This window comes from Acanthopagrus latus, chromosome 5, assembly GCF_904848185.1.
Source record: "Acanthopagrus latus isolate v.2019 chromosome 5, fAcaLat1.1, whole genome shotgun sequence".
Taxonomy (NCBI): domain Eukaryota; kingdom Metazoa; phylum Chordata; class Actinopteri; order Spariformes; family Sparidae; genus Acanthopagrus; species Acanthopagrus latus.
Window position 1 is genome coordinate 20,405,810 of NC_051043.1, and position 27,754 is coordinate 20,433,563.

General features: G+C 42.1%; 2 protein-coding genes across 13 annotated transcripts in view; one reads left to right on the top strand and one right to left on the bottom strand.

Moving 5' to 3' along the window:
• The window catches only part of slc20a2 (solute carrier family 20 member 2), a 48,975-nt gene extending 40,791 nt beyond the window's left edge, over window positions 1–8,184 (top strand). For 7 of the 9 annotated variants that reach the window (XM_037097893.1, XM_037097898.1, XM_037097900.1 and 4 more), the window contains one exon: window positions 2,640–8,184. In XM_037097893.1, the coding sequence (XP_036953788.1) occupies window positions 2,640–2,949 (310 nt within the window). In that variant the 3' untranslated portion in view covers window positions 2,950–8,184. Of the gene's footprint in view, window positions 1–211; window positions 297–2,639 lie in introns of all 9 variants that reach the window. The other 2 variants (XM_037097902.1, XM_037097901.1) reach the window with 2 other exon arrangements.
• Window positions 8,185–11,214: 3,030 nt separating this feature from the next.
• On the bottom strand, window positions 11,215–24,345 carry LOC119019248 (E3 ubiquitin-protein ligase KCMF1-like). Of its 4 annotated transcripts, none has more exons than XM_037097663.1 (7): window positions 24,128–24,345; window positions 21,566–21,733; window positions 18,901–19,040; window positions 17,242–17,343; window positions 14,488–14,668; window positions 12,913–13,231; window positions 11,215–12,800 (listed from the first exon to the last, which is right to left on the bottom strand). In XM_037097663.1, the coding sequence occupies exons 1-7, from the start codon at window positions 24,141–24,143 to the stop codon at window positions 12,473–12,475; spliced, it is 1,254 nt and encodes a 417-aa protein (XP_036953558.1). In that variant the 5' UTR covers window positions 24,144–24,345; the 3' UTR covers window positions 11,215–12,472. The 4 variants fall into 4 exon arrangements, with proteins under 4 accessions (XP_036953558.1, XP_036953559.1, XP_036953562.1 ...); XM_037097664.1 differs by lacking the exon at window positions 24,128–24,345 and adding an exon at window positions 23,682–24,018; XM_037097667.1 differs by lacking the exon at window positions 24,128–24,345 and adding an exon at window positions 23,363–23,635.
• Between the last annotated feature and the right edge of the window lie 3,409 nt (window positions 24,346–27,754).

The window sequence follows — 27,754 nt, forward strand, 5'->3', positions numbered from 1 at the left end:
CAGCATTGGCATGGTTTGATGTGTGGGACCCTACGCCCACCCCCCCACCCTCCGACAGCATCCTCCTCCTCCTCCTCCTCCTCTTCCTGACCCCACCCCACACCCCGACCCCACACCCCGACCCCACACCCCGACCCCACACACTTGTTTTCCACTTTTTTACCCCCGTCTCCATCTTTCTCTCTGTCTCTCCACTCATCTGTCTTCACAGCGGATTTTGCATTGAAGTAATGAGTGCGCTAACAGTGCTTGTTGCATCAAATGTGGGCATCCCAATAAGCTCCACCCACTGCAAGGTATTGGAGTCATTGGTAGTGAAGCCGTGCTAGAGAGCCCTCTCAGAGCTCCACTTCATCGCTTCACCTTGTAGCTGTCAATCGCCAAAGCCAATCTCAACTCCTGAAGTTGCTCTTTTGACCTCTCGTGCAGTTTCCCTCTGGCAGCGAACCCTCAAGTTTGTCTTTAAAGGGGATCTCTGGATGGAACAATTTGTGTAATTCAAAGCGAGCATATTTGATGTGGAGTGACTGAGCTGCCCTTTTCGAAAGACTTTAGGGTGCTTTATTTTGAGATGAAGCATCTGGGGTGCTGTTCTCGTGAACCCACTCAAAAATAGGGAGGGAATGTCTTCTAAATTTGGCACAAGCATCCACATGGACTTGAGGATAACCTGATTAGAGTTTGGTGGTCAAAAGTTAAAGGTCACTGTGACCTTATAACTCATTTTAACACATTTCTACTCAACTGTTCTCAACATCACTCAACAATAAGACCAAATCTGACACGCGTCTAAAAGGATTAAATGAAGGAGTTATAACTTTAGAGGTTCTGGTTAGCAGATTTTGTTGGACAGAAGCCAGGCTAGTTTTTTCTCCCTTTTCACAGTCGTTATTCAAAGCCAAGCTAACTGGCTGCCGGCTGTAGCTTTTGAATTTAACCAACCTGACAGTATACAGATCTTGTCTTTTGATTGTCCGCCAGAAAGCAAAAAAGTTTGTTTCACCTGTTTTAGGGGAGACAGTTAAGGGTAACACAGGTGTCTTATTGACAATTAATCATGACACAAGTCAGCATCTTTAAAAACATAAAAGACTTGATGGGAAAATACTTGAAACATGTCTGCTGAAGGGAAACTGCACGAGACTCAAAACTGGTATTTTAATTGCTGATTTATCAATTTGTCTAAACATCAACATCGCCATCCATTCCTTATTTCCAGTCGTCACCTCCAAACACCCTTCGTCTCCTCCCTAAAACCTCAGATAACATACTGCTATCTTAAAATCTACTCATGGTTAGAGGTATACAATTGTGGTGGTGATTTGATCGATCGAGTGGTTGTGTGCGGGGGATCCACAGACGTTGTTGGGCATGGTCAGTATTTTGAAGTTTTAATGAGCTCGTTTTTTTGTTTTTTCAATGGTAAGCATTGTTAAAAGTGACAAAGCAACCAACAACATCTGTAAACATCCCCGAGGCGGCTGTGAGAGAGAATGCGAAATGTGTGCGAGCAGCGGCGGGCATCCATTTGGTTTTGTCAAACTTTTTTTTTTTTTTTTTGGCTTTCTCCACTCAACGTATGGATGAAACTAAATTGATGCCCAGCCGTGGTGCGATTATGTGCATTGACTCATCGTTTCAAAAGGCTCTACGGGCAGTCGGCAGCACAAACACCGAGGTTGCGCTGAGTTCAAGGCTTTGCAGTTTGCATGCCTGAAATACTACAATTGGCTGTAAACAGACATTAAGACCACAAAGGTTTTAGAACAATGCTGATTATCCAAATGAGGGAGAAGCTGAGACATTTCTCAACACGAAGCTAAGAAGCCGTCCAGAAGATGTTTTCGTGTGGTCTGGCACCAGCGTGACTTTGACCTCTGCACCACAAACAGGACAGCACTGTGTTGAGCCGACCTTCCACATTTAGTCGCGAGTGTGACAGAGGCCGTCTCATGTTTCTCTGGCCGTATAAGAGCAGGCACAGTGTCGACTCCCGCCCACCCGCCTCGTCACAAACAGAGCTGAAACGGGTCACTGCACATACCGCTCCGACGCACCGAGGTGTCGCCTCGAGTGTGTTCATGTGTCCTCTTACTCAACAGAGGTCTGATTTTGATTCCTCGAATAAAAGGTGAGAGAAGAGGTTTACTGGCGGACGTCTGACATGAGCAGAAAAATCATGACCTGAGAGAAAAACCTTCAAAATGAATTTCTGAGAAATGAAATTTAAAGCTCAGAGGAAAACCATCTCATTTTTCTTTAGACCTTAAACTGCTGATTTCAGACGTCCACGCCCCCAAAATTAAAACTGAAGTAGTGTTTAACTTTTTGCAATCGGCTTACTCTAATTAACATTTTGGACCAAGCTGGTCTTGAGGAGTTTAAGGTCGTGTTCAGGCTTTTCTGTTCAGATGTTACCCGTGTGGTTTCTTTTGGTCTAGTCAACAAAAGCTAACTAAGTCCATTATATAAATACACTGGTTACAGTTTGGAGGTGCTTGAATTTATGAATTTTCTCCATTATAAGAAAAGCCTGAACATCCTGCAGCTCCTCACATTGTCTTTGCCTCTTCAGAACTTTGGTTCTGTGCTGCTTCTGATTGTGTCCTCTCTCCCCCTCCCGGCCTGCGGCCCTCCAGGTCGGCTCAGTCGTGGCCGTCGGTTGGATCCGCTCCCAGAAAGCAGTGGACTGGCGCCTCTTCAGGAACATCTTCCTGGCGTGGTTTGTCACGGTGCCCGTGGCCGGCCTGTTCAGCGCTGCCGTCATGGCCCTGTTCGTCTACGGCATCCTGCCCTTCGTCTGAGGGTGCTCGGCCGGGAGGGACGAAGAAGAAGAAAAAGAGAGTAAAAGAGAGAGAGAGGGAAACTTGGGTAAAAATCACAGCTCGAGTGTCGGGTTTGCAGAGAAAAGAGATTGAAGTGAAGAGAGGGAAAAGGGCAGAAGGGTGACGGGGAGTTGAGAGGTTTACAGACGGACTTGGTTTGTCCTGTGGATGTGAGGAGGGTTGGTTCATATGCTGCCTGGCTCCGTAGTCCAGAGATCTTTTCTTTTTGGCTCATTTTGAGTTTCTGATTTTTTTAAAAAATTTTTTATTTATTCTCGTTTCGGGGTGTGCACAAGAAAGCGTGTAACCGCCGTGTTCACCGAAAAACCATTTAATCTGCTGTACATAACGACAACAAGGTGGGAGATTTAAGAAGAACGACGCTTGTTGGAGACGCGGCGGCGTTCACCCTCTGTCTCAAAATCACGAGTTTTAAACAAAAAAAAACAAAACAAAGCCAGACAGCACACAACGATAAAAAAAATCAAACGGTTAATCCTGCACACCTGATCCGACGAACATGCCCTGCAGTGTATCATTCTGCCTGGTCGCATAGTTGGTCAAGTGCTTATTATTATTATTATTATTATTATTATTATTATTATTATTGTTCCAAAATGCCAGGAAAAAAAAACAACCTGTACATATTGTTATACTGGATTGAGTGTGATTTGTTGTATTGCGGCTTGCTTTAAAGTATAAAAAAAAAATATAAAAAAAAAAGAAGCAAAGATGTGCGTGTGGTCAACCAACCCCCATCCATCACGTCATTTTGAAAACATGCTCACCAGGTACAAGTAGGGCCAAACGGGATGGGCGCCTCAGAGAAGAAGAGGGTGGTGGGACTGTCACTCTGCCTGATTTGTTAAATTGTTGATTTTTTTTTTTTTTTTTTTTTTTTTTTTGTTAAGAGCTCCTGTATGTTTTTAGAAGATGGATCTCATATTTTTTAATGATGTATTATACTGTAATTTGTACTGTAAATACTTGTCCTGAAAGAGTTTTGGGGGGGCGGGGGGGTATCATGGTTTTGTTTTAAACATCGTAAAAAGGGGGTCGGAGGCGTGCGTCGCCTCTTCACGATGTCATATTAATAGAGTTTATTTAATCCCAGAGTACACGCGGACGCTCGGTGAACGCGCACACTCGACAAGGCTGCTGGTGTCTCCGTTCAAAGCAACGAAGCGAACGCGTAGATGTTGTTCCCTCCTCTTTCTTCGGGTCGGGACAGAAGGTTTTTCGGTCGCCCTTTTTGAGGTTTCGGTTGCGGCAGAAAACCAAAACACAAAAAAAAAAAAAAAAAAAGAAAATTCCGAGACAAAAACACGCTGATGACATCTCAAAACAGTGTTCACATATCTTCATCTGTATGCCTTTTTAGTTTTTTCTAAAGCTGAGTTACCGGAGTCATTTTCCTCATATCGTAAAGGCTCCCTGCCAATGATCGACCTCTACACTGTCCCAGGTTCGGACCGGTTCAGATCGGTTCGGATCCCCGAGTTCTGTTTTTCTTTTTATATCCGTCTCATTTACTCCTTCTTTGCGACAAACCTGAGGCGTTGCCCTCGGGACGCCTCCGAAAAAAAGTCGGAAAAAAAAAGCCTTGTCGTGTCAGACTATTATGTGTCATATCAAAACCGTAGTATTATCAACTCAGTCGGTTATGCAGAGGTGGAGAGGAAAAAAAGGGGGGATGAACCCCCTCCTGCCACACGTGTAGCTCCTCAGACAAACGGGCTGGTTGTTGTTTGTAGAAGCATTTAGCGTATTGATCACCTGTGTTTCAATCTAAGTGCTAAAAGGTTAGGTAGATATCATGGAGTCGGGTTCAGGGCTGAGCAGCCTTCTGTCTTGGGATCTTTATGTTTGAGTGAGATGGTATCGGGGGCGGGGCTGGGTGGTTTTGGGGGGGTGGGTTAGTACTGATCATCACCAGCTTTTTAACAGGGTCACCTGACCTGTAGATGAACAAAGTCTAAAGCTTTTTTTATTTGAACAAACTCGATGCCAGGTGTTGCAACTTTTCTCTTTTTTCTTTTTCGTTCTTGTGGTGTGTTTCCTATTTTTTTGTTTTTGTTCTTGTTTTTTTTCTTTCTCATGAACAAATCTATGCTTAAGTAGCCACTTGCCTTGTAACATTGTGTTTTTATTTCATGCAGATACGGTAAAAATTATTAAGTACTGTGGTGTTTACATCGTAACCATATTGTAGAGTATCTGGGGAAAAAAAAAAACTGTTGCCTAATGATGCCAATGAAAAGACAAACTATTAACCATGAACTTTAAAAGTGCAAGTAAAAAAAAAAAAAAAAACCTGAAGTGTCTAGAGAGAGAGAACGAGAGAGAGAGCGAGCGCGATGTGACTCATTTTTATTTTCTTTGTCGTAGTAGTCGTGCTAATCATGATCCCCGTCACTTTACACTGCTACTACTTAACATTACATGTATGGGTGCAATTCAGTAATGAAGAGAATGACTTAGAGAAATTTCATCAAGACTATATATTTTTCTACCATATCTGAGTTTTAACCTGGGCGAGCTTCCAGACACGTTCGGAGGACACACTGCTGGCGGGCGGGCGGGTGCGGGGGGGGTACTACACCTGGACAACAGGGACTAGTTGTTATGAGATCACAGTGACGCTGAGAAAACCGTCTTATTACAGGGTGGCTCGCCTCACTGGTGCCACGTGTCACACGCTCCCTCCGAGGCCCCGGTGTGTTCCTCTAACATGTAGATTGACGTGTCGGTTGCCGATAGATCAGATTTTTAAATTACCATTTTTATTTTTGAATTTTAGATGAAAACACTTTGTAATTTTGTTTCCCTACCGCTTCGATCATGAGCTGTGAGAGCAGGACAGCATCTCGCCAAGACCTGGACGACTGCTCGCCGGAGGCAAATTATTTGAAATCTAGTTGAGAAACTCGAAACATTACACTTGGTGACTGATAAACTGGACTGTGAGGACATTTGTTTCCTTGTTTTGGCAGGTAACCACTCTTGAGGCTCACACCCTTTTTTACTCTATCACAGGCCGTGTGTTACATGGAGGGGGGGGGGCTGCGCTGAGCCGGGCCGGTGAGTTCAGATACTCTTTGTACTCTTGTACAGGAGCCGGGAGGAAGTCGGTTCTTGAAAGAAATCTTTGATGCACAAGACGTCTGGCCTTGTTTCCCAAAACATCGTTTCTCCGCATTGTCCCATTGTGAGCCGGTGTAACAGCTGCCGCCGTGGCCACAAGAGCAAACAGTACATGTTCAAGCAGACTGTAACAGATGTACATGAGAATACAGCAATAACACCCTCTAATGGGAAGGTTTAGAGTCATTTCTTGTTTCAGAAATGACCTAGTCTTACTTTAAGGTGCGATATGTAAGAGTTTTAGTTTAAAACACTCAAAAATAAATGAACTAAAATGATCAACAGGTGAAGAAATGACCGTTCACGCTTCTACAGATGTCTGCTGAAGCTAGCATGCTAACTAGCTAGCCCAGTGATTCAAAGCTCTCGCTCCAGCAAGTGCAAACACTCTCTAGGCAGGCAGGCTAGCTGCACAGCTAAATGAGCTAATAAGCTAACGTAGTTAGAGTATGAATTCTTACATGTTGCATCGTTCACCAACTTGACAGAAACTGTCGTCCAGACGTCGTCAGATTTTTACACTACCAGAGCTTCCAGATTAGCTTCAGTTCGCTAGCTTCCAATTCTCAGTGTGTCTTCTTTTCTCTTTTAGAAATGCTTAAAAAGAAACTAATGTTTAGCTGATGGTCACATTTGAGGACCATGTCAACGAATCATTTTGTTAGTATGCGACAGAAGCTACCATGAGTGTGCAGTCATAACCTCGTGACAGCCGCTGCAATTGAACACTAACAAAATATTATCTATTCATCTTAAGAAATATGTTTTGTATGTTTCTGTAGGAGCCGATTTAAATTAAATACGCTTTGGTTGAACATGTGTTGCTCTTGTGTGAAAACCATGTAATGACTCTGAATCCTCTCCTCGGAACTGTGAGGTTTATTTGTAAATGGGCCGAGGTACACTCCAGATATCTGCGCCGGATCACCGTGCTCTCCAGAACCCTCCCCTCTGTGTGACTCGCGCTGTGGTTTCTTTTTTGGTTTTTTTCCATGCATTCTCAGTCCTGATAGGCCAAAAGGGATGCACTGCTCAAGATGGGGAGGGAAAGTGAAAACCGCCCTCTGATAACAGCGTTAAACCACGTCTGACAACAACGGCTACAGCAAAGCTGATCAAGCAGTTAATCAGACAAGTAGGCCCTGAAAACCTGGTATCAAATCCTGTGTATTTCTGTATAACATTTGTTATAATATAAAATAGAAGTTTGGAAAGAGAAAATAAGACATGAATAGGTACGATTTAATAAAACTCAAAACTCAGCTAATCTGCTTAATCAGATCTGTGTGGGTTTGTTTTGATCATTGTAAGAAGCTGACTGACGCAAAGGTTTTCGGGGCCTTTTAGATGATTTAAGCCTTGCTGAGTCTTTTCATCTTACTGATGCTGATAATTTTTTCATTGAAACATTTTTAGATCAAATTGTAGCCTGAAAGCCAATAATTCCACCACAGGTAAAAAAAAAAAAAAAATGTAAAAAATTGCGCTGATCTTTTGTAAAGAAACTTTGTTAGCTTTTAACGCGTTACCAGATGGCGGGGTCCGCCACTTCCCCTCCCCGCAGAGAGGGACAGCATTGTAGACCAGTCTGTTTCAACTGATCGGTGTGAACCGACGAACGGTGCGGTTGCCATTGAGGGAGATTCTGTACTTCTGCTGCAGTTCTAACTGTTTTCTAACGTTTTTATCGAGGAAAAAAAACTAGAGAAAGACAGGACATGCCATTTTTTTTCTCCCTGAATGTGCAATACAAACGGTTTTCTTCTTGAAGGTGCTGTCACTCTGTGGTCGTGTAGCTCCACCTGCCCTGGTGTAATAGCGCCCTCTCCTGTTTGTTATGGAACTAGCACCACCTCTCAGAGGTGGAGGGGCATCAGTTCAGACCTTCATCTGGATGTGGCGTGCTGTCTCTAGTTTTCTGGTCTGTTTTGTAATAGAATGTGCTCCTTGGCTGGCCTGCAGGCTTTACAGCTCTGTGTTGTCTTTTTACTGTTTACTGCTATCTAACTGTCCAGTCCTTCAAACAGTTTAAAAAAAAAAATAAATGAATAAAAAAAAAAAATCTAAAGAAAACTGTAGCCTGCTTCTACAAAAATCTTAAAAGCTCTTCTGATTTGCATATATTGTACTGTAATGTTTTATTTAAGATTTTAGTGGAAAAAATGTCTGCATTTAAACTAAATTATGGGAATTAAAATTACAAAGAATACCTAAATGCCACCGAGTTGTGTCTTTTATTGTGTAAGGATGTGCACGGGTGGAAGAGTTTCTAACCTTTTGTCTTTTTTCACGTGCATGATAAAATCTTTTGTGCTGTCATAACACACTTTATGCACAAACACACACTGTACAGCTGCAGCTAGATTAGAAAGTGTCTCAACATATACGTTGTACATCACTGTGTCTGATCAGATATATGATGAGATAGAGAAGACACATTATCAGGCTCAGGCTGCATGGCAGTGCTGACTCATCAGGCAGCTTGGTTTCAAATCTTCTGTATTTCTTTATTAAATAAATAAATGCGTAAATAAACAAATATAGCATGATAAGCATCATAATGGAAGGATGACCTGATTGAAAATCATTTTGATGGTACAATGATGATTTCGAGCTGGTCTTTGTTAGTGACCTCTTTCCTCCTTGTTTTTTTTATGTAAATGTCAACATAATTTTGATTAGATATATTTTCACCCACGTTTGGTAACTTGTCATATAAAAGATTGAATGTAATGAAGAGGAAAGGTCAAATGTCACTTGTGCCCCCTTAGACCTCTCTCCTCTTAGGGAGAGGTCTATGAATATATATATATATATATATATATATAAACACAAACACTTCCCTGGTCCCCGAATCCGAACCGCTAGCTGCGCGGCTAACTGAGCGGCTAACTGAGCTAACGAGCTAAGTGCAGCCACATTTAGCAGCACTTGGCCTACCTTAAATGGTGATATGATATTTCCTGCTATTTTCATCATGACACCATGAAAAAACCCTGATTTGTATTTTTGTTGATTTAAAAAATAATAATTTAAAAACCTGTATAGTTGTCCAGACATTTACAATAACTTTTTTGTTGGTTTTGTAGCTTAATGACAGTAATATAATGTTGTGCCCATACAACATTTATCGTTGTGGTTATACACTCATTTCCACCCACTTCACATGCATTTGGTTTCCCATAGCAACCACTCTCTACACACTCAACAGCTCTGCCAGATCTTTGCAGGCTGCTGTTATTTAGGGGTTTCGAGCTCAGATAATAATTCAGTGACTTGGCACGGATTGCACTTTAAGTTCCCAGCACTGTGCGCCGTGGCCTGTCTGTGCTGGCTTTAATTTAAGATGTCTCTACGGCAACGCCGAAAAAAAAAATGCTGGTTTGATTCTGGCACACAGCGAGTGACACCATTTACATTCGACGGGATAATGGTTTCCATTTCATGTCGGTTAAATCAGTAACCAACAAGAGATGGAAACCATTCAGGAACCTCCCTGCAGTCAGGGAGCTTGTAGTGTCTCAGGAGCAGTGACATTGTTCAGAGAGTTACGTGTTCATCTGGATTTCCTCATTTGTGGCTCTTGTGGTTCATCTTAATCGACAACAGAAAAGCCCTTCAGCTGCGATGGAGTGTGGCTCCTGCACAGTATGAACAGTCTCATCAGCGATTAGGATTTGGAGGTCCACTTAACTCCAGCCTTAACTTTGTAGTGACCTTTAAATCTGCTTCACTTCAAGATGGACATAAATGAAAAACTTTGAACAGGCAGAAGCTTGTGTTTTGTCCTTCAAACAAATTAATACAGTGGGGATTTTTTTTTTTTTACATTATAATTCTTCATGTGTTGTACTAATCAACTGAGATTTACATCCCTTCTGTTTCAGAGTGTCATTCACAACCACTTAAAGGTGCGAGATGTAAGAATTCTAGTTTGTATCTTTCAAGCTTAATTAAAATATTAACAGACGTGTAAAAGGCGTCTACACGTCGCGTTGCAGAGATAACTACTGAGGCCAGCATGCTAACCAGCTAACTCTGACCCGTCCTGTTCACTCATTTAGCTTCCCGCTGCTTCAAGGTCCCAGTTCGGACTGCTAGCTGCACAGCTAAAGGTGCTAACTGGCTAACGGCAGCAAGAGTTGATATGCTGCCCCCCATTTGTTTGGCGTATGAATTCGACAGGTTGTTTATCCTTTTAAAACTCGTTTACCACTTTGTTGTCGAAAGCAGATTTCTTGAGCTCAGATCTATCCACAGATACTTTTTGCCCTACTCTGTAAAGATTTCAGGGTGTCTGGCTGAATTTAATCTGTGCCTTTTTTCCCCTGCAACGGAACCCAAAAGGATGAAATTAATGTGTTTTGGTTTCCAGGTTGCACCTCGGGCTGAATAATGCGCAAACAAATCATAATTTTCCCTGGAAAATATGAATACAATGATGTGATTTTTGCTGTGCATCTGGACTAAAAACACATGTTCCCTTACAATTTTTATAATATTTGGATTTCTTGTTGAGCCCCTGGTTGCACCCCTTATCTTTGCATAAACATGTCTGAATATTATTAGGTGTCCCTCTACATGACTGTGGTTTGTTTTCATATCATAAATAAAATATTGTGAGGGCTGAATGAGAGATGAAATGAGACCAGAGATGAGGGGAAAACACCATCAAAGGAAGACGACTGGAGTTTTTAAGCCCTAAAAAAGCAAGTGGACCTTTTGATCTTCCATTCATTCTTTTTATTCATTTTTTTTTACACTGTTCCCAAACATCAAGAATAAACTTATGTGCTCAGAAACCAGAGGAGGTTTTGTTATTCCAGACATGTCATGGATGTTTTTACTTTGATGTCTGAGATTTCTTGGGCCCTACAGGACACGGCCATTTTTTGCTCTATTTTAGGCATTTTGTGAATGTGACTGAATATCTGATTTGCATGAATGACTGGACTGTGCTGGATTTCCTGGACAGCAACAATTCTCCACAGCACATTGTTATCCTTCACTTAAACATCACAGATGGAAGTTGGCCCGGCTGTTGATCTGACGCTGCCACGCCGGCTGTTGAATGAGGACATGGATCAGGAGATGACAAGACTAATTGAGATTGAACTTGACCTGTAAGATAGGTGTTTATTTTTTTTTTTTTACCATATCTGTACATGCTCACCAAGAAGTTAGCAACTGAGAAAAAAAAAAAAAAACTAAAAAAAACAAAAGTAAAAACAACCAGAGAGCAGGATTGGGTTAGTTCGTTTCCATCCAAAACATTTTTATTGTCCTCCAAACTTAAATGATTACCCTGTGATTTGGCTTGTTCGCTGAGCCAAAGACATACATTGCATTTCTTCAGGTAGCAGTGGAGGCATACAAAGATCTTTTTTTTTTGACTGAGAGAAAATTAATGGAAAGAGCAATACAGGATTCTCTCTTTCAAGTCACATTATAAATAATCTTTGCATTCATGAGTAATGGAGAGAAGATTAATTTCAGATCACGGGAAGCTTGAGAAAGAAGCATCTGGTCTTCTGTAAAAGAGAGAGAGAGAAATAAAACAAACAAACGAAAAAAAAAGGAATAAAACAACCGTATGTGTGTTGTGTTTCTTCCGTGTTAGAAAAGGCCTGAAAATGGTCACATTTGAAGAGATGGTGTCACCTCCATTTGCCTCCGAAGTCGTGGATGTAGAGCATCTGTAGTGTACACAAATGGACACTGGATATGCAATTCAAAACCAAAGTGCCCACAGTCGATATAAAGCAAGGTCACATGACCCAAAACAGGTGATGTCACACAAGGGGGAGGGGGGTTGAGACTGGACATGAATGTAACCAAATGCAGCCATCAGTCTGTTTCTGTGTGTGTGTGAGTGTGTGTGTGGTGCAGAAATGCCCGTGACGTGGCACTCAGCACCATTAATTTACAGTTACTCAGGTGTCTGAACGAAAAGAGAAAGACCTCCCCGTCTAGTGACTGTGCAGTTAAAAATGGGCACATGGTGATTTAAGCTCATGCTCAAGTTGTGGTAAACCATCCAAGCACTTTAATTAATAACTATAAATACACAGCAGCGTTTTTATTGGAGAGGTTTCTGTCTGTTTCCTCTCCCTGGGTGAGTGTGTGACGTGTTTGTCTCTTAAAAACGGCTAACTACGCTTTGCTCATCTGCTAGAGGAAACACGGGTTATGTGGATTTGATTATCAACTTTCATATAGATTTTTCTATAATATATTTATATAGTTATTTTTCTTTCTCTCACGCACCCACCACACTTGCTTGCTTTCACATTCTCTCGTCTCACTACTTTTATTCAATGTACACAACGTAATAAACATGGGGTCGAGTGGGGAGCGACAGAGCTGAAATGACAATCACTGAGAAAAAAAATAAAACAAAGCCAAAAAGAACTGCAGTCTTTTTTGTCATCCATTGGCAGTTGGACCGACTCAGCAGTCAGCCAGTTACAATGGTGGTTTGAGGGGAGGGAGTGGCCATGTCATCAAAGGGGCGGCGCGGGGGGCTCTTTCTTCGTTGGCGCCGTTTTAGTCGTCGTTTTCGTCGTCTTGGTAGCCGGGGTCGTCTCCTTGAGGTTGAGGTTCTCCAGTGCCACGTCCAAGGTCATGACCTCAACACAGCCCATGGCCTCGAAGTCAGCGAAATTCCGCAATGAGCCATGACAGTCGTCTTCGTCCTCAGAGGAGGAGGCTGAGGCGTCCTCGTCGGGAAGCAGCGTTGACAGCAGCAGCTCCGTCACAAACAGGCTCCTGTCGGCCCACTGGGCCTCACACGCCTGCCGCTCCGCCTCAGACAGCCGCGGTTCGCTCAGCCTGCGGGGGACATAAGAGGATCATGTAAGAGTTCATACGGAGATAAAGACAGGCGGATAGAGATAAAACAGGACAGTTTAAGTCGATCCAAAAATAAGAGTAACAGCCCCACCTGCTGAGTAGAAACTGGGAGCTATGTGCATTATGCTGTGTGTTGGACTCAGGTGGACCCGGGTTGGGACTGGGGTTGGTATTGTGGTTGGCGCTGGGGTTGGGGTTTGCAGCGGCTGAATTGGTATTTAGGATTGCATTGGTTCGGCCGCCGCCCCGGGTGGCGTTTCGGGCTGTCTCCAACTGCTGACGTGCCGCCTGGGCCTGCTGACGCTCCAGCTGAAGTTGCATCTGAAGCTGTTGGAGCTGCGAGGCTGAGGGGCCCGAGCTGAGCTGACCACCCGCTGAACGCCGCACCCCCGACAACTGGGACAGCAGCTCTGGAGGATGAGAATGTAAAAGAAAAAGGCTTAAGATCAACAACAAGAAGCACAAAGATGGTTAATGTACATGACATTAGACGAGCCTGACAGACAATATACAACAAATGAGGGCTATAACTTTAGTATTTACATTGATGATTAATCTATTGATTATTTTCCTGATTTGGTCAAGGAAATGGAAAAAATATGGAAAATGTCCATCATTGTTTCCCAAAGCCCCAGATGATACTGTTTTGTCCACAACCCAAAAATAATTTATGTGAAAAAAGAAATAACAAAACCAGAAAATATTCACATTTAAGAAGCTGGAATCCCTGAATGGCTTCTTTTTTTTCTGCAGATCCTCGAACATTATTCCATTATCAAAATTAATTGTCCATTAATTCAAGAATTGACAACTAATTGATTCATTGCCGAAGCTCACATTAAATAACAAGGAAATAAATTTGATCAAGCGGTTTATTCTAAAAACTAGCACTCATTAGCTTCTCTGTCACAGAGCTGCCCCCACAACAGCAATCTAGTAGACCCCTGTGCAGTCTCAGATCTACAATCACAAGTATGGCATTGTATCTCAAAAAGACACACTAGACACTTGGCAGTGAGGTTTTTAGGCTACAACTCGACCAGTCGGGTCATTAGAGAGGAGACTGGTGCCCTGTTTTTGAGGCAGTCAGAACAGGGACCCTCATTATGGCACAGCTGGAGCTGACATGGCGAATGCCAAGCACTGAACCAGATTAAAATTGGGAACAGGATAAACAAGGAATTGCCACAGCAACAACTCTGCCCACACATTACCTTACTACATAGACCAACTTTAAGTGGACACAAAGACTAGGCCTGGATGATGGATCTCTGCTATTGCAGGTAATTTGTGTGTGTGTGTGTGTGTGTGTGTGTGTGTGTGTGTGTGTGTGTGTGTGTGTGTGTAAGAGAGAGAAAGGATTTCTTCCTGACACCTATTAAATGCATCTGTTTATGCCTGATTTAGTTCAGAACACAGTGTTTTGTGTGTCAGACCTCCTGCAGGTGTAGCTGAGTGATACTGAGTTTAACCACAACAAGAAGGTAATTGTTTTCAGCCTGACTGTACTAATGACAAGAATGGAGTTGTTTTTTTGTGTGTGACCTACATCAGCTTCTTGTTCTGTGCCCCAGAGAGTCTGTACTGTTTCTATCATACATGTCAGCACTGGCTCACCATGTAACCATGACTCCTCCTCCATGTTGGTGTGTGTGATGTGACTAACCTGCTATGGGGTCCATGGCCTCTCTGCTGTAGTTGGAGCTCTGTGAAGAGCTCTGACTTGTGGAGAGCCCCCCTGTGGTGCTGCTGGTGAAGTGCATGTTAGACCTGCGGGCTCGAGGACCTCCGAGCCCACGCCCAGGGTGGAACATCCTCCTCACGTGCCGCACCCCACTGGACTCATCGTGATGCTCATTGTTAAGGAACCATGGTGCAGCAAACCATTTTCATTGTAAACATCATCTCTGGATTACACTCGATAATTCCTAGAGCTGAAGCTATTCTCCAGACTGACTGTTTAGTCCAACCAACAGTCCCAAACCCGAAATGGTTTGTATTTTGTTTCCTGTAAACTCTCTAAAAAATGAGCCAAAATCAAAAATGAATTCTCTGCTGATCACCAAATTCTACTGTCATTACCATTTCCTGGTGCTCACTGCACTCAGAACTCTGTAGCAGCTGCAATCTGCAACATAATTGCATGGTGCTCTCATGTTCCATGATGAACAAGGCTCTGCTCACAAACAAAAGCCAAGGGCCTATTTTCTGGCACTTAGGATGCACTCGTTCAGTCCATTTCATTTAAACACATTTTTGCATCTTTTGTTTTCTCCGCCATACTTATTCAAGTATCCTCTAAATAGACAAACTTCTGTCTTCAGTGCTCTGAGTCTATCCCAGAGTGCAGCTCGCAGAGTATTTCAGCTGATTTCTGACAGGAAAAAGCTGATTCTACCATTTAAATCCTGCATATCATTAGATTCAGTACCTGAATTTAATGTTCCCTACCTTAGAAATTCAAGTGGTCCTTTGCTGAACAATTTGTATTTATGTGGGTAATTTCCAATATGAACTGCATTTTGAACCTCAAAAAGGACTGAAGGGGACAAGTGCAGTTTTCTGGAACTTGATTAAACTGACTAATACAGTTCAAGGAGCCTGCAAGATTGTTTGAGATTTCATAGTTCATTGGAAAACACTGGGGCCACGCTACAAGACTTTTTAAGTCATCAGATGGATTGTGTTCAAACAACACAAGTTTCTGTCTTGCAAATGGGAGTATTGCAGTTGTTATGGTTTTCATACTACATTACTAATCAGCGACAGTGGGTCACACATTACAAGATCACACTAGCGAGATGTGAAACAGGAATGACGCCGTTGTTTGAGCATTGATCTGAGGCAGAGAAACAATTAAGTGAAAAGAACATGAGTGAGAGAATGGATTAGGAATATTTTTGCACTGAAAACATCTAACAGCTTCTGTTGTTCAACAAGGGTGACAAATACAGAACCACTTGGGTGTATGTATTCTGAGACATACATTTTCTGATCGAGAGAAAATAGGTCATTATTGTGCCTCCTACATACACACAGATGCATGATAAGACTGGGTTCAGAGAGCCACTGTGGTTGAGGGCAGAGGAGAGAGAGAGAGAAAGGAAAGTCTGCTGTCATTGGCTGTATCTTGTTCATGGCTCCCAGACCCCACGGCGGCTCAACCACCCTGCTAGTTATCCAGCGGGTGTCGGCGAGCTCTGAACAGTTCACACGTGACGGAGCACTGACTTGCCTCCGATTCAGAGCTTTTTGTTGGAAAATAATGGTTGAAATCCTGTAGAGAGAACTTAATGTGAGCTTAACTGATAAGAGAAGACCATAACTCAATAAGAAAACTGTTCGCTTGAGTTGCCATTTTCTCAATTAGTCTTAAAAAAACTGCATCTAGAGTGAACTTGTTTCTTTCTCTAACAAGACACTGTCTAATGACCTTTTTCCTACATTGTTTACAATGTTCGCCAGCATCACTTCTTCCTATTCTATTACTATCTTTTGTGCCACGAATAGTTAATGCCTTCTGCAGTTGGCAGACATTTGGGTCAGCGCACTACATGTGACATGCCAGTAGAACAGCTGATTAAAAAAAACAATGCAAATCATTAGGGATGCACCAATTCAGCTTTTCTCTCCAGATACCGACTGAAATACCAAGTACCAATCTGATAACAGTGCGCTCTTTAGACCTCACAAGGGGTGCACCGATCCGACATTAAGATGGGATATCGGCCCTGATATTGACAAAATAGCTGGATCGAGGATCAGAAAAATTTACAGATCCATGGGCCAATCCAGTTTTTTTTCCTCCATCGCAAGCACATCCTATGTCATCCGTCAACCTGACGGATATTATCAGCCCATACTGGCAATGATCACTGATATATCATATCGGTGCATATGTTTTTATCTGAGATGCACTGATATGAAAATCTATTTTCACAGAACATACTGCATAAAAAAAATTATGGTTAGGATAATTTATTCCTAGCAAAGTTCATTGTTTCTGTAGACTGCTGTCATTTTTGAAAATAATTTGTACAACAGCATTAGCATCATTATTGCACATATTTTGATATTTTCCCTCAATTATATTCACCCACCATGATTATTTAGAAAAGTACCACAGGAGGCATAAATGTGATTAACAAAATGTCAACAAATGTCAGTTTCAGTAAACAGACGCCTCCCTGGTACACTAAGCTTGAAAATGACAAAACAATCTGGATGACACAGACAGCATTGCTTTTTCCCCACATCCATGAGCATTAATGTCTGAGTAATTTGGACAAAGAAACCTTGAAATATCTTCTTCTGTTCGTACAACAGACTGAAACACAAATTCACCTTGTTTTTTTACAGTCAATATTGCTGCCAATTTGTGGTCATATCAGCTGAGTGGAATACTACTTGAGAAGGATATCAAGTCTCTGGGTGCTCTGTGTTCAAGTGTGAGATGAGCAGCAAAGTCATCTGTCACATGATTCGGGTCGCCACCTGGCAGCGCTGCACATATGGGGCAGATCTAGAGGACAGGAAGAGAGACATGTTAATATCAGCACGCTTCACTGCACAACATTCATTGGTTGGTGCTGGGTCCTCCTGAACAAACACAGAGATTGGAACATATCTACTGTACAAATGCCATGTTTGATCACGAAGAACTGTAATCTCAGAAAAGCTCCAGCTCTGTGTCGAGTGTATCAAAACTCGGGATCGATTTTGAATGTGTGATGAGTAAATCAACAATTGGATAGTCTGCTTGCAAACAGCATCACATATGAGCTGTAAGGATCCTGTGATTTTGTTCAGTTCCTGTATTTAAAAACGGATGACTATCAAAATTAACCCAGCTAACTTCCAGTTGACTTGGTCCGGTTGGTGAAGGACTTCCCAAACATCCCTTTTTTCCATCAAAGCACATGACTCAATGTCGTACTCAGGACTAGCATAACGTGACAAATGGAAACAACCTTATGATTATGAACTTCATAATGTTTTTCACATGACGCTTGCTGCTTGCCCATGACTACAAACTAGATTCTGCATCTCAGTCCACAGAAGTGCACCTGGGAGGCCATCTGTTTACAGTGCTGATAGGCTGAACAAACTGACAGCACTGGTAGAAATGTGAACTGTTTGCTAGTATTAATCGATTAATTAATTGATTTTATTTCCCAGCTCACTGTAATGAATGGAGGCAATCTGCAGCTCACAGAGAGATGATCACAGTAGACATGGTTATAAAATTTTTAAAAAAGCACTACTGCATATATGAAAAAAGAAGTATAAGCCTTCTGTGGCTCTGGAGGAAGCTGCATGTAAGTGATGTCACTCTGTGGCTAAGTTGCATTGTTGGTAATGTAGGCACGCAAATTTTGACCAGCTGTCTACTGAATGAGCATTGCACTATAAAACTGTCAACAACAAATGATAAAAATCTTCCTATTTGGAACCTGGTGCCTAATTAGTCACAATATAACTTAGTCATGGTAACCATAGAGCATTCATGCTGACTTAAAAACCTCTGCAATCATTTCTGTTGAGCAACACACTTCATTATAATGGTTTGGACCTCTCTCAGGCAAGTTTGAAGAATATACTAGATGATTTCGATTGATGAAATAACAATGAATGGAAATCAAAGACTTTCTGGAGGAAGGAAGAACAACACCCAAAACAATCTCAATTAAATATATGTCTTGCTGTAAAATGTAGAGCACATGTGCTGAGCTTCTTAAAGTATTTCTCAATAGCTCAAACAAGTGTTTTCTTGCGGCCAGGAGTAAAACAGTGAGCATCTATTCACAGAGCTGCACAGTGTACCTGATATCACTTGCAGTTCAGTTGACATTGGAACAAGACTTCGACTGTGATATTGTGAAGCAAGACATTGAAAAATACCTACAGATAGGACAGTACATTTTCAAAACCTACAGGAATCTCGAATATGAGAGACTGAGAACAAATTCTGAGGCACATGAGGAAAAATCAACACAAATGTTCATGTTTCCAGGTCCATGCAAACATCTACTCAAGGTCTCATTGATGACTGTGTGTAACACTTCAGCGCCAAACTTACCACTTCTGTGGAGGTCTCTGTGTGCTCTGCAGCCACGTGCTCCTGCAGGGAGATCTCTGTGTAGCCCATCCTGCCACAGTAGGGACATGTGAAGGCCTGGGGCTGCTCCACTGAGAATGCTTCTCCACCGTAGTACAGGTCTGCAGGGAGATCAAGACGGACATTCAGTGTCAGCGTTTTGACTTGTTTTAACTGCAAGTCCATTACAGGTGCTGGGATTACAACTATTTCTCCAAAACTGCTGTATATAATCTCAAAGTCCAGAGTGGTGGATACTGGTGAAGGAAGTCTGACAATGATAAAGCTTAATAAGTATTTCATCAAAATGAAACTGCACAAAGTCAGGTTGAAGCCCATTTTGACCAGATTCATTTTGACAGGTTAATATTCAGGCAGGTTTAGATGACAGGAGACACCCACTAGTGAACTTCTTTTTCTTTGCCACATTACAGGAATTGGTTCACAATAAAACCTCCCAAAGCCAACTCACATGGCACCACCTTGTATGCAGAGCATCTATCAAAGCCAACATGTGTCTGACATAACAAATTTTTTAACGACAGTGCAGCATTTAGCTTTCAACATCTTTACTTAAACCTGCAAACCTGCAAGTGATATTTTTGCCAAAGCTGTCATTGTAAACATTTAGCTATATACTGTCGGTAGATAAGGAACACCATCAGATTTTATTTGAAGCCGTGTTTGTGTGCCCCTGATGAAGCTCTGTTTTGGTTTTCACCAACATCTGATGGAAATATCTGGTCACTTATCTTGTAAATATTATATTATTTTCACCAGCAAGTCGCTGCCTTTGTCCGGCTAGCTTTTGGTGCTGGGAATGTGAAGAACTGGTTGATGACAGCTGCATGTATTCACTGAAGAGTATTAGGGCCAGGGGTGAGGAAAAAATTAGAGATGGAAGCTTTTTTCATTATGTACTTATGGAGAAAGAAATCAAATTATTTGGAATAAAGTTGAAATACAATTTTGTAAATAAAGTCAAAATGTCGACAATGAGGTCAACCCTTCTGGTCCGTCAAATCCAGTTAGGCAAGCGACTGACAGCTGTGCGAGCTGCCTGAGCAGCTGGTCTCCACCATGAAATTTTTATTCTCGACCTTTGGACTTTATTCACAAAACTATATTTTTAGCTTCATTTCAACTCTTTTCTTGAAGTGCATAACACAATTTCTTTAAAAAATGTTCCTCTCATTTTTTTCCTCACCCCAGGCCCCAATTCGCTACTGTACGTAATTATCCCCTTTGCTTTCATCATTCCAGTGAGCTTTTTCACATCATGCAGAGTCATTACAATTAAAAACACTGACTGACGCAGCTTCATGGAAAGCATTTTGTAATGCACATTTCCTTGCCTACTGGCTGCATATGAAATCACCTACAAGAAGCCTCTCAACAGCCCAGCTCTAGCTACTAATACAGTCAATTTAAAGAGAGATTAGCATGTGGCTCTCTTAACAGCTCTTATTTCCATCCAAAAAATACCAATGTTCCAATTCAAACATTAAACTACTAAGTACATACTGTGATTCACCATTAAACAGTTGGTTCACTTCAAGCACACTGAAAATGTAACAACAACAAAAAAGCAGCCTTCTTAGTGAGCTTGCACCTTCTGCTGTGTTTACAACAACAGTTTGTCTTTTTTTTCACACATCGTAAAACAGCATTTCCAATGTGTGAAAGGCTGAATCCAACATATTTCAAAGCAACATTAGTTATAAAAGCAGTCATCCAAAAATCCAATGAAATTATCCATTAAATCAAAACCACAATTTTACTAGGAGATGAGATTACACAAAGCTACTGAAACAACTTTAAAAACAATTATTTTTAACTGAATTTACAGCACATATTCTATGATCAAGACTGGAATATCTCTTTCCCCATTACTGCCACTACAAAATTATTTTTGGTTTGTAAAATAAAATTCTTAATAATACAGTCCCAAAAAACTGTCTGGATAAAATCAGGCATCATTACAGCATTAGCAGCCTTCCTATCGGTAAACAAAGGCCAATGCCAGGAAAAGATAACATGCACTGCAACAATTTTACTTGTGCCAGGTCTCCAAAAACTGACGCTACTGGAGATTTATTCAGAATATGATGTGCCATAGTATTATTAGTTCTTGATTAAATGTGACTGGTGGCTGTGAGCTGTGGTAATTAATATTTTGAAATTCAAATAAATACCTGTACCAAGTTTGAAAAATAAAACCTCTCAAATTTCCACATGAAGCTATTCATTCGCTTTGTTTAATTGTCTGTCATCCATCACAACATACGCACAAAAACAAACACACCATTTAATCTGCATCTAATGAGGGTGTCATTAGATGCAGATTAAATCGTACTTTTTGTTTGCTTAATGTACTGACATTCAGGCGATAAACCACCATGAGAAACACTTTATAGATACTGTGATTATAATCTTACAACCAACTGTAGTTAATGTTCATATATTGTGTTCAAACATATCTGTCATTTGGTGTAAAGTGTTACTAAACATCAATAATAACAGCAACAAATATCATGACACTGACTGACAGTCAGCTCTTGTGGTTCAAGTTCACAGTCTATATGTTCACAAGCCAGACAGGCGCTCTGCTCACAATTAGCCAGATGTGAATATTGATCCTACTTACCAAAGTCGACTCGGGTTAATATACACTGCATGGGATGCTCTGTGGTGTGTCTGGTTGTGGTTGCACCGCTCTCATAGCATGATGCGCACAGGTCGTAGTCGTAGCAAATTAAACATTTGTATCGTCGACCTCTGAAGTTGCCTTTTAAACACGCATCACAGCTGACGCCTGAGGGGAGAAAGATAAGACATTATAAGAGGATGTAAAAAACTAAAAATTAAAAGATAAATGGTGATGAAAGGTAGAAATTTATTTGGAAGATTATGGAGTCTGGTTGGAGGTCATGTTAAAGGGGGAACAAATTGTGCAAACACCTGACATTATTCTATTTTGGGCTGGAAGCTCCACATCCTAGATTACTACTGAATGAAAAGTCCTAAACTGTTTTTGTGGTGATGTGACAGTGTACTGCAGGCTATGGGCTGAAAATCAATCATCAGTCTCATCACCATACAATATCATATCAACTCTCTGGTCGACGATTTGATAACTGCAGATATCACAAAATCTGCCGAGACACAATTTAATTCGGCCTGCAACTGATATACGATGAAGTCATTTTGATGTCAAGATGCTGTGATCCCTTTCTTTTCTGCTTTTGGCAATCAAAGAAAAAACAACACATAAATATTAGTAACCAGTAAAATGCAGAAAGGTTTACTTTTAATTGACTCCACTGACACACATAAAACATGGCCCAACAACAAGAACCTCTGAAAGCATCAAATTTGTTTTTTTTGCTAGTCACCATTACTGCTTCAGTTTATAGCAGTTCACACTGCATAAACAGCCTCGGCTTGCAGCTAGCAGACCTTTTCTCTCACTTTGAAAGTTAAAGAGGGAGGTAACGTTTGGACAGAAAAGGTGACACATATGTGCCATGAGAATTTCAAAATGGAGGTGTATCTTAACAATGATGCTATGGATGGATGTTTTTAGCCCACAGCGACATTGATTTATTATTAAATCGATTTCGATGGACTGTTACAACCCCAGTGGATTGCTGTACGTTGTACTGTATGTATTTTGTTGGTTTAGTTGTATGTTTGCTTTTGTCATATCGGTGAAGGGGCATGGGTCAAACGTCTGTTTTGTCTCGCTAATGTTGTCTGATTGTGGCACAATAAGACGGCTATATCAAAAATACATTTGAAGAAACGACACTTCGTTGATGCAGTCCAGCCAAAACTGAACATTAAAGGTGCTGCATGTTTCTTCTGCTTGGCATCATATATTACAGGTTTGCTTGCTGCGGCCACCCCTTGTAGCAATCCACTTATCCAGGGGCAAGCAACAGATTTACATAGAGTCCCTACTCCATAATTTAACTACAATCCCAACACCCTGCTCAATCATGAAAGTCCCCTTATGACTAAATTCATTCCAACAGTAAGTGTGTGTGTTATATATATATATATATATATATATATATATATATATATATATATATATTTTAGTTTAACCTGCTGTGTCACATAGGGCTCACATGTGTTCATGTCAGGCCAATTCTTGATTGACTTGGACAGTCGTGCAGTCTCGGTGTATTGTATGACACCAGGCTGTTTAAACTCACTCTTATCTCCATTGATAGCTAGCACACTAGGGTAAGCTCAGTGCCAAGCGGATCCTGCTGTGCAGAGGCTGACGACTAGCTGTTACAGCGGCGTTTATGGCAGTCACAACGATAGCAAGTCACATCTCAGACATAAATAACTTGGTGACTTGCTGACAGTACAGTTGACAACAACAACAACACAGGCAAGGGGAAATATAAAAGGCCGCTCGGGCCCGACTAACCTTCGCTGCTGCCTAATCATTTAACGAACAACTCGGCTAACGTTAGCTTAACTCTTAGCTGACAAGCTAGACAGCTGTTGTATACTTCACCCAACTTCACTTTTTAAATGGCTGGTGGGCTGAAACATGTATTGGCAGTGTTAACAGACGTCTGCTCGACACTAACAACGAACTTCAAACCCAACAAGGTTGAGCACAAGGACGAGGTGAATGTTGGTCCGCTACACGTTAGCTTGCAAAACTGGAATATACAGGCCGGCTTGTAACCAGGAAGGGGAGCTGAAAACTAGCTAACATTCACAATTTGACAAGACTCAACCCGGCAACGCCATCTGGGGTCCGCTGCTCTCCCGTGTTTCCTATTCTCGGCACTCCCCCCTTTGCCCCACGGTTCGTCAACGTTAACCTACATAACCTATTACCAGTTAGCTTGCGAGCTAGCTGGCACACTTGGCTAACATAAACTAGCGTCTTCCGTTTATATGTCAGCGTTGTTTTGGTCCACTGGCGCTGACCGTTGCACATTTTCGGACACGCAAACGTCAACCGCAAGGTCCGTCGGACGAGGTGAACGTTTTTTTGCGGCCGCCATAATGCGTCCCCACGAAATTACACTGCAACCTTGCTGCACTAGCCAGCGTTAGCGAGGATGGGCTGCAAAACAAGAAATTCTCGGCTAGCTCACGTTAGCTAACGGTGCTCTGTCAACGCTTTTGTCGCAAAATCCCGACTCGCCCGCGCCTCTGTGCCGGGGTGTACTCTTACCTTCATGACGGGACATCCTATAAACACTAACGCAGCCCCCTGCTCGGGCTCCCTGGCGTGCAATACAGAATAATATCAGTGAAGAGAAGAGAAGCCGGGGTTGGCTGGCTGTCCCTGGCCTCTTCCCTCATGAAGGATCCGGTCTGGCTCACTGCCTCCCTCCGCCTCCTGCTGTGTCACTGTCCGGTGCGCAGCTCCTCCGTCCACACGGTGGCGCTGTTGTCTCAGTTCTGACGTGAGGGTGGCTGAGATCTACTGATCCTCCAGGGGACTTCAAAGCCTTCAAAGGACCTCTCACATACATTTATTTTATTTTTTAAATTTTTAATTTTTAAACAGTATATTAATGTCTTTCCGAACAGGCACACAATCTCCTTTTAGATGCGTCTCCCCTCACCTGATGGGGCTCAATTATCCTTCTCGTATTAAAGGATATGTTCACTTAAAAAAAAAAAAAAAATGAAAAGAAAAGAAATTCAGTCATTATTCACTCTGCTTCATGACCATGGAGAGCCTGGTGAAGTTTTGTAGTCCACATAACATTTCTTCAAGCTTCAAAGCAGCACAGCAGCGAACAGCAGCTTCACTCCTGAACTAGTGAAGTAAATGTGGACTCGTTCTGAACCGTAAAGAGAAATAACTGAAATGAAACATAACATGGTGCTATAAAACACCCTGAGACCCCAAATTGATCTGGAAATCTCAAGGTGAGCTGAACCTAAATTCTTGACTGTACATGCTGAGCAATAACTGTTGGGGCGGCACGAGCTCAACTGAGGGTGAAAATGACGTCTTTTTACATTAATTTGGGGTCTCTTCTTTTTTAGAGAGTCATTTTTATTCCTTTTAAAACAAGCCCCCTACTACTTCAGTTGTTTAGGAGACTACTGCAATGTCATTTTTCTCTGAAACTCCAGAAAAGTTTATTGGACTATAAAAACTTCTCCATCAACATGCAGCATTGAGTAGATAAAGACTGAATTTTTCTTTTTTTTCAGGAACTCGAAACTTTGAAAGCATTATTGATCTTTATAGGACAATCACACCCGAATGGGTCATGGCAAGGACACATAAATAAATTAGACCTGCATGCCCTGAGTTCAATAGCCACACCTGCTGACCTCAAAAGTACCTTTGGCAAACTTCTTAATTCTTCTTACCTGCATTAAAACAATATTAAATAAATACATATAGCAGTAAAGGTGAGAAAGACAGTATTAAGAGCCGTTTATGCGCAGGGGGCTTCCTTGTTATGACACAATGACGGGTGCTGCTTGCTCCAGGAAGTAGATGAGGGAGAAACGTGATGAAGGGTGCACACAAACACGTCAAGTATTCCAAAAGTTGTTGGATTTTAAGAGATCTGCACAAAGGAACCTTAAGGATTGCAGCCTTTGTTTGGTCTTCATGGCTCATTCCTGAGGGTTTTTTGTTTTTTGAGTATAACTGCAGGCATGAGTCAAGTTACACAAGATAAAGATGTTAAAATCAAACTCCTTCTGCAGCCGAGTAGGTCTACATGATTATTTTTAGGATTTCAAGTTGCCTCATTGTTGGCCAGACCTCGGAGGGCTAAATCAGGGCAGGTCAGCATTATTGCAGAACTCAAACCCGGCGCTCAGACCGAGCAGCCGGCTGTGGTGTGCGAATGGAAATAACAACAACACCCCTGCGTGAGAAGCGGCTGTGACTTTGAAGCAAATATAACTGCTAATGTCTGACATCAGGGCCGTCCAACAGACTGATTCTTATCCTGTTTCGGAGAACTACTACCTTTTTTTGTCACAGGGGAGTTCAGATAAACAACAGAAATTGCATTGCATTCCCGTAAAACACAGCATTTTGATCTTCAGTGGTAGGGAGGTAGTGGCGTCATCACCTGGAAGGTCTTTATCGTCCAGCCTTTACAAAATACACATAACCACATCCTGTGATGCAGTGATGACTGCCTCCCTCCAGAGATCACTCGTGTCCATGAAAAAAAAAAAAAGAGGAGCAGCAGGAGGGTGAGTGAGCAGGACGAATCATACACTCCACACGTCACTGCATCACCTCATCTCTTGAACTGTAGTGCCCTCTCGAGATGGAGCATCTCACGCACCGTCTGCTACGTTCCCACATCCGAAGAGAGCGGCTATTAATATGTGTGGGTAAAAATAGGACGAGTTATTTAGGATTCTCCTCCTTGTGAAAAAATACATCTTTCTTTTAATGTTAATGCTTCTGTGTGTGACAAAAACGCATGAATGTTAGTCCATCCATACAGGTCATACAGAGAATGGGATTCAATGTGTTTGCATCAGTACTCATTTGTCAGATAGACAGATAGACAGATAGATAGATAGATAGATAGATAGATAGATAGATAGATAGATAGATAGATAGATAGATAGATAGATAGAAAATAATGTACAATACAATAATACAATACAAATACTGATGTAGGGAATACTTTAAGATAACCGAGATAAGCTGACCTACAATCAGCAAACAATTAAATATCTTCCTGGCTTATTGACCTGTTGAGCCACTGAACCCACTGACCCACTGCACATTGTACCCAGCAGCCTGACTTTGTTTCCACAGATGCCTTAAAAAAGAGAGAGAGAGAGAGAGAGAGAGAGAGAGAGAGAGAGAGAGAGAGAGAGAGAGAGAGAGAGAGAGAGAGAGAGAGAGCGCGAGAGAGCGAGAGAGAGAGAGAGAGAGAGAGAGAGAGAAGCTGTGGCTGGATGCAGGTACCCAGGGGCTTCTGGGGGGGATGTGGGCAGGTGACACTTCCTATCGGGCGTATAGAGAGGGCTGCCGGTTTGTATGTACACAACACAGTGGTGTTATTGTAGCGGGGATCCTTGCGTGAGTGCGCCCTTTCTTCAGCCTCATCAATTGAAAACCGGTCGTGAGCTAAGCTGATAGTTTGGCAGCGCGCCAGGCGAGAGGGGACGGTGCTTTCAGTGAGTGAGCCCCCCCCCCCAACACACACACACACACATACACACCCCTCACGTTACCACACACACACACACACACACACACACACACACACACACACACACACACACACACGGGTCGGAGCCTTTTAAATGCTCCCATGGACGCGCAGGGGGGGCTGAGGCTTTCCCACGTATAATAAAAGACACGGGGAATTTCATTTTTTACATTTCTTTGAAAACTGTTTTTGAATCATTCCCTGTAAGCGCCCCTTCATTCCAGTGCGCTTCACAGGCTCACGATCTGCTTATTTATTTATTCATTTATTTACTTATTTATTTATCTATTAATCAATTTATTTATTTATTTAAAAATGCGGCATTGTTTGAATCCGGTTAGGCAACATAGGTGTGGAATGACCTTCATACCAACTACTGAGAAACTGTGAATACGTTGCACTGCTTGCGTCAGTCGCGCGCGCACACAAACACACACACACACACACACACACACACACACACACACACACACACACACACACACGGGTTAAAACACGCTAACGTGAGAAGCCTACTACGACTTCATTCAGCCGCTCGCCACGCCCTCCAACGTAAAGAAAAATGGGGGCTTGACCAATGAGATCCGCGATAGATCAGCCGATGATCAGATGACTCAAAAGGGGGAAACTATTTAAAACTC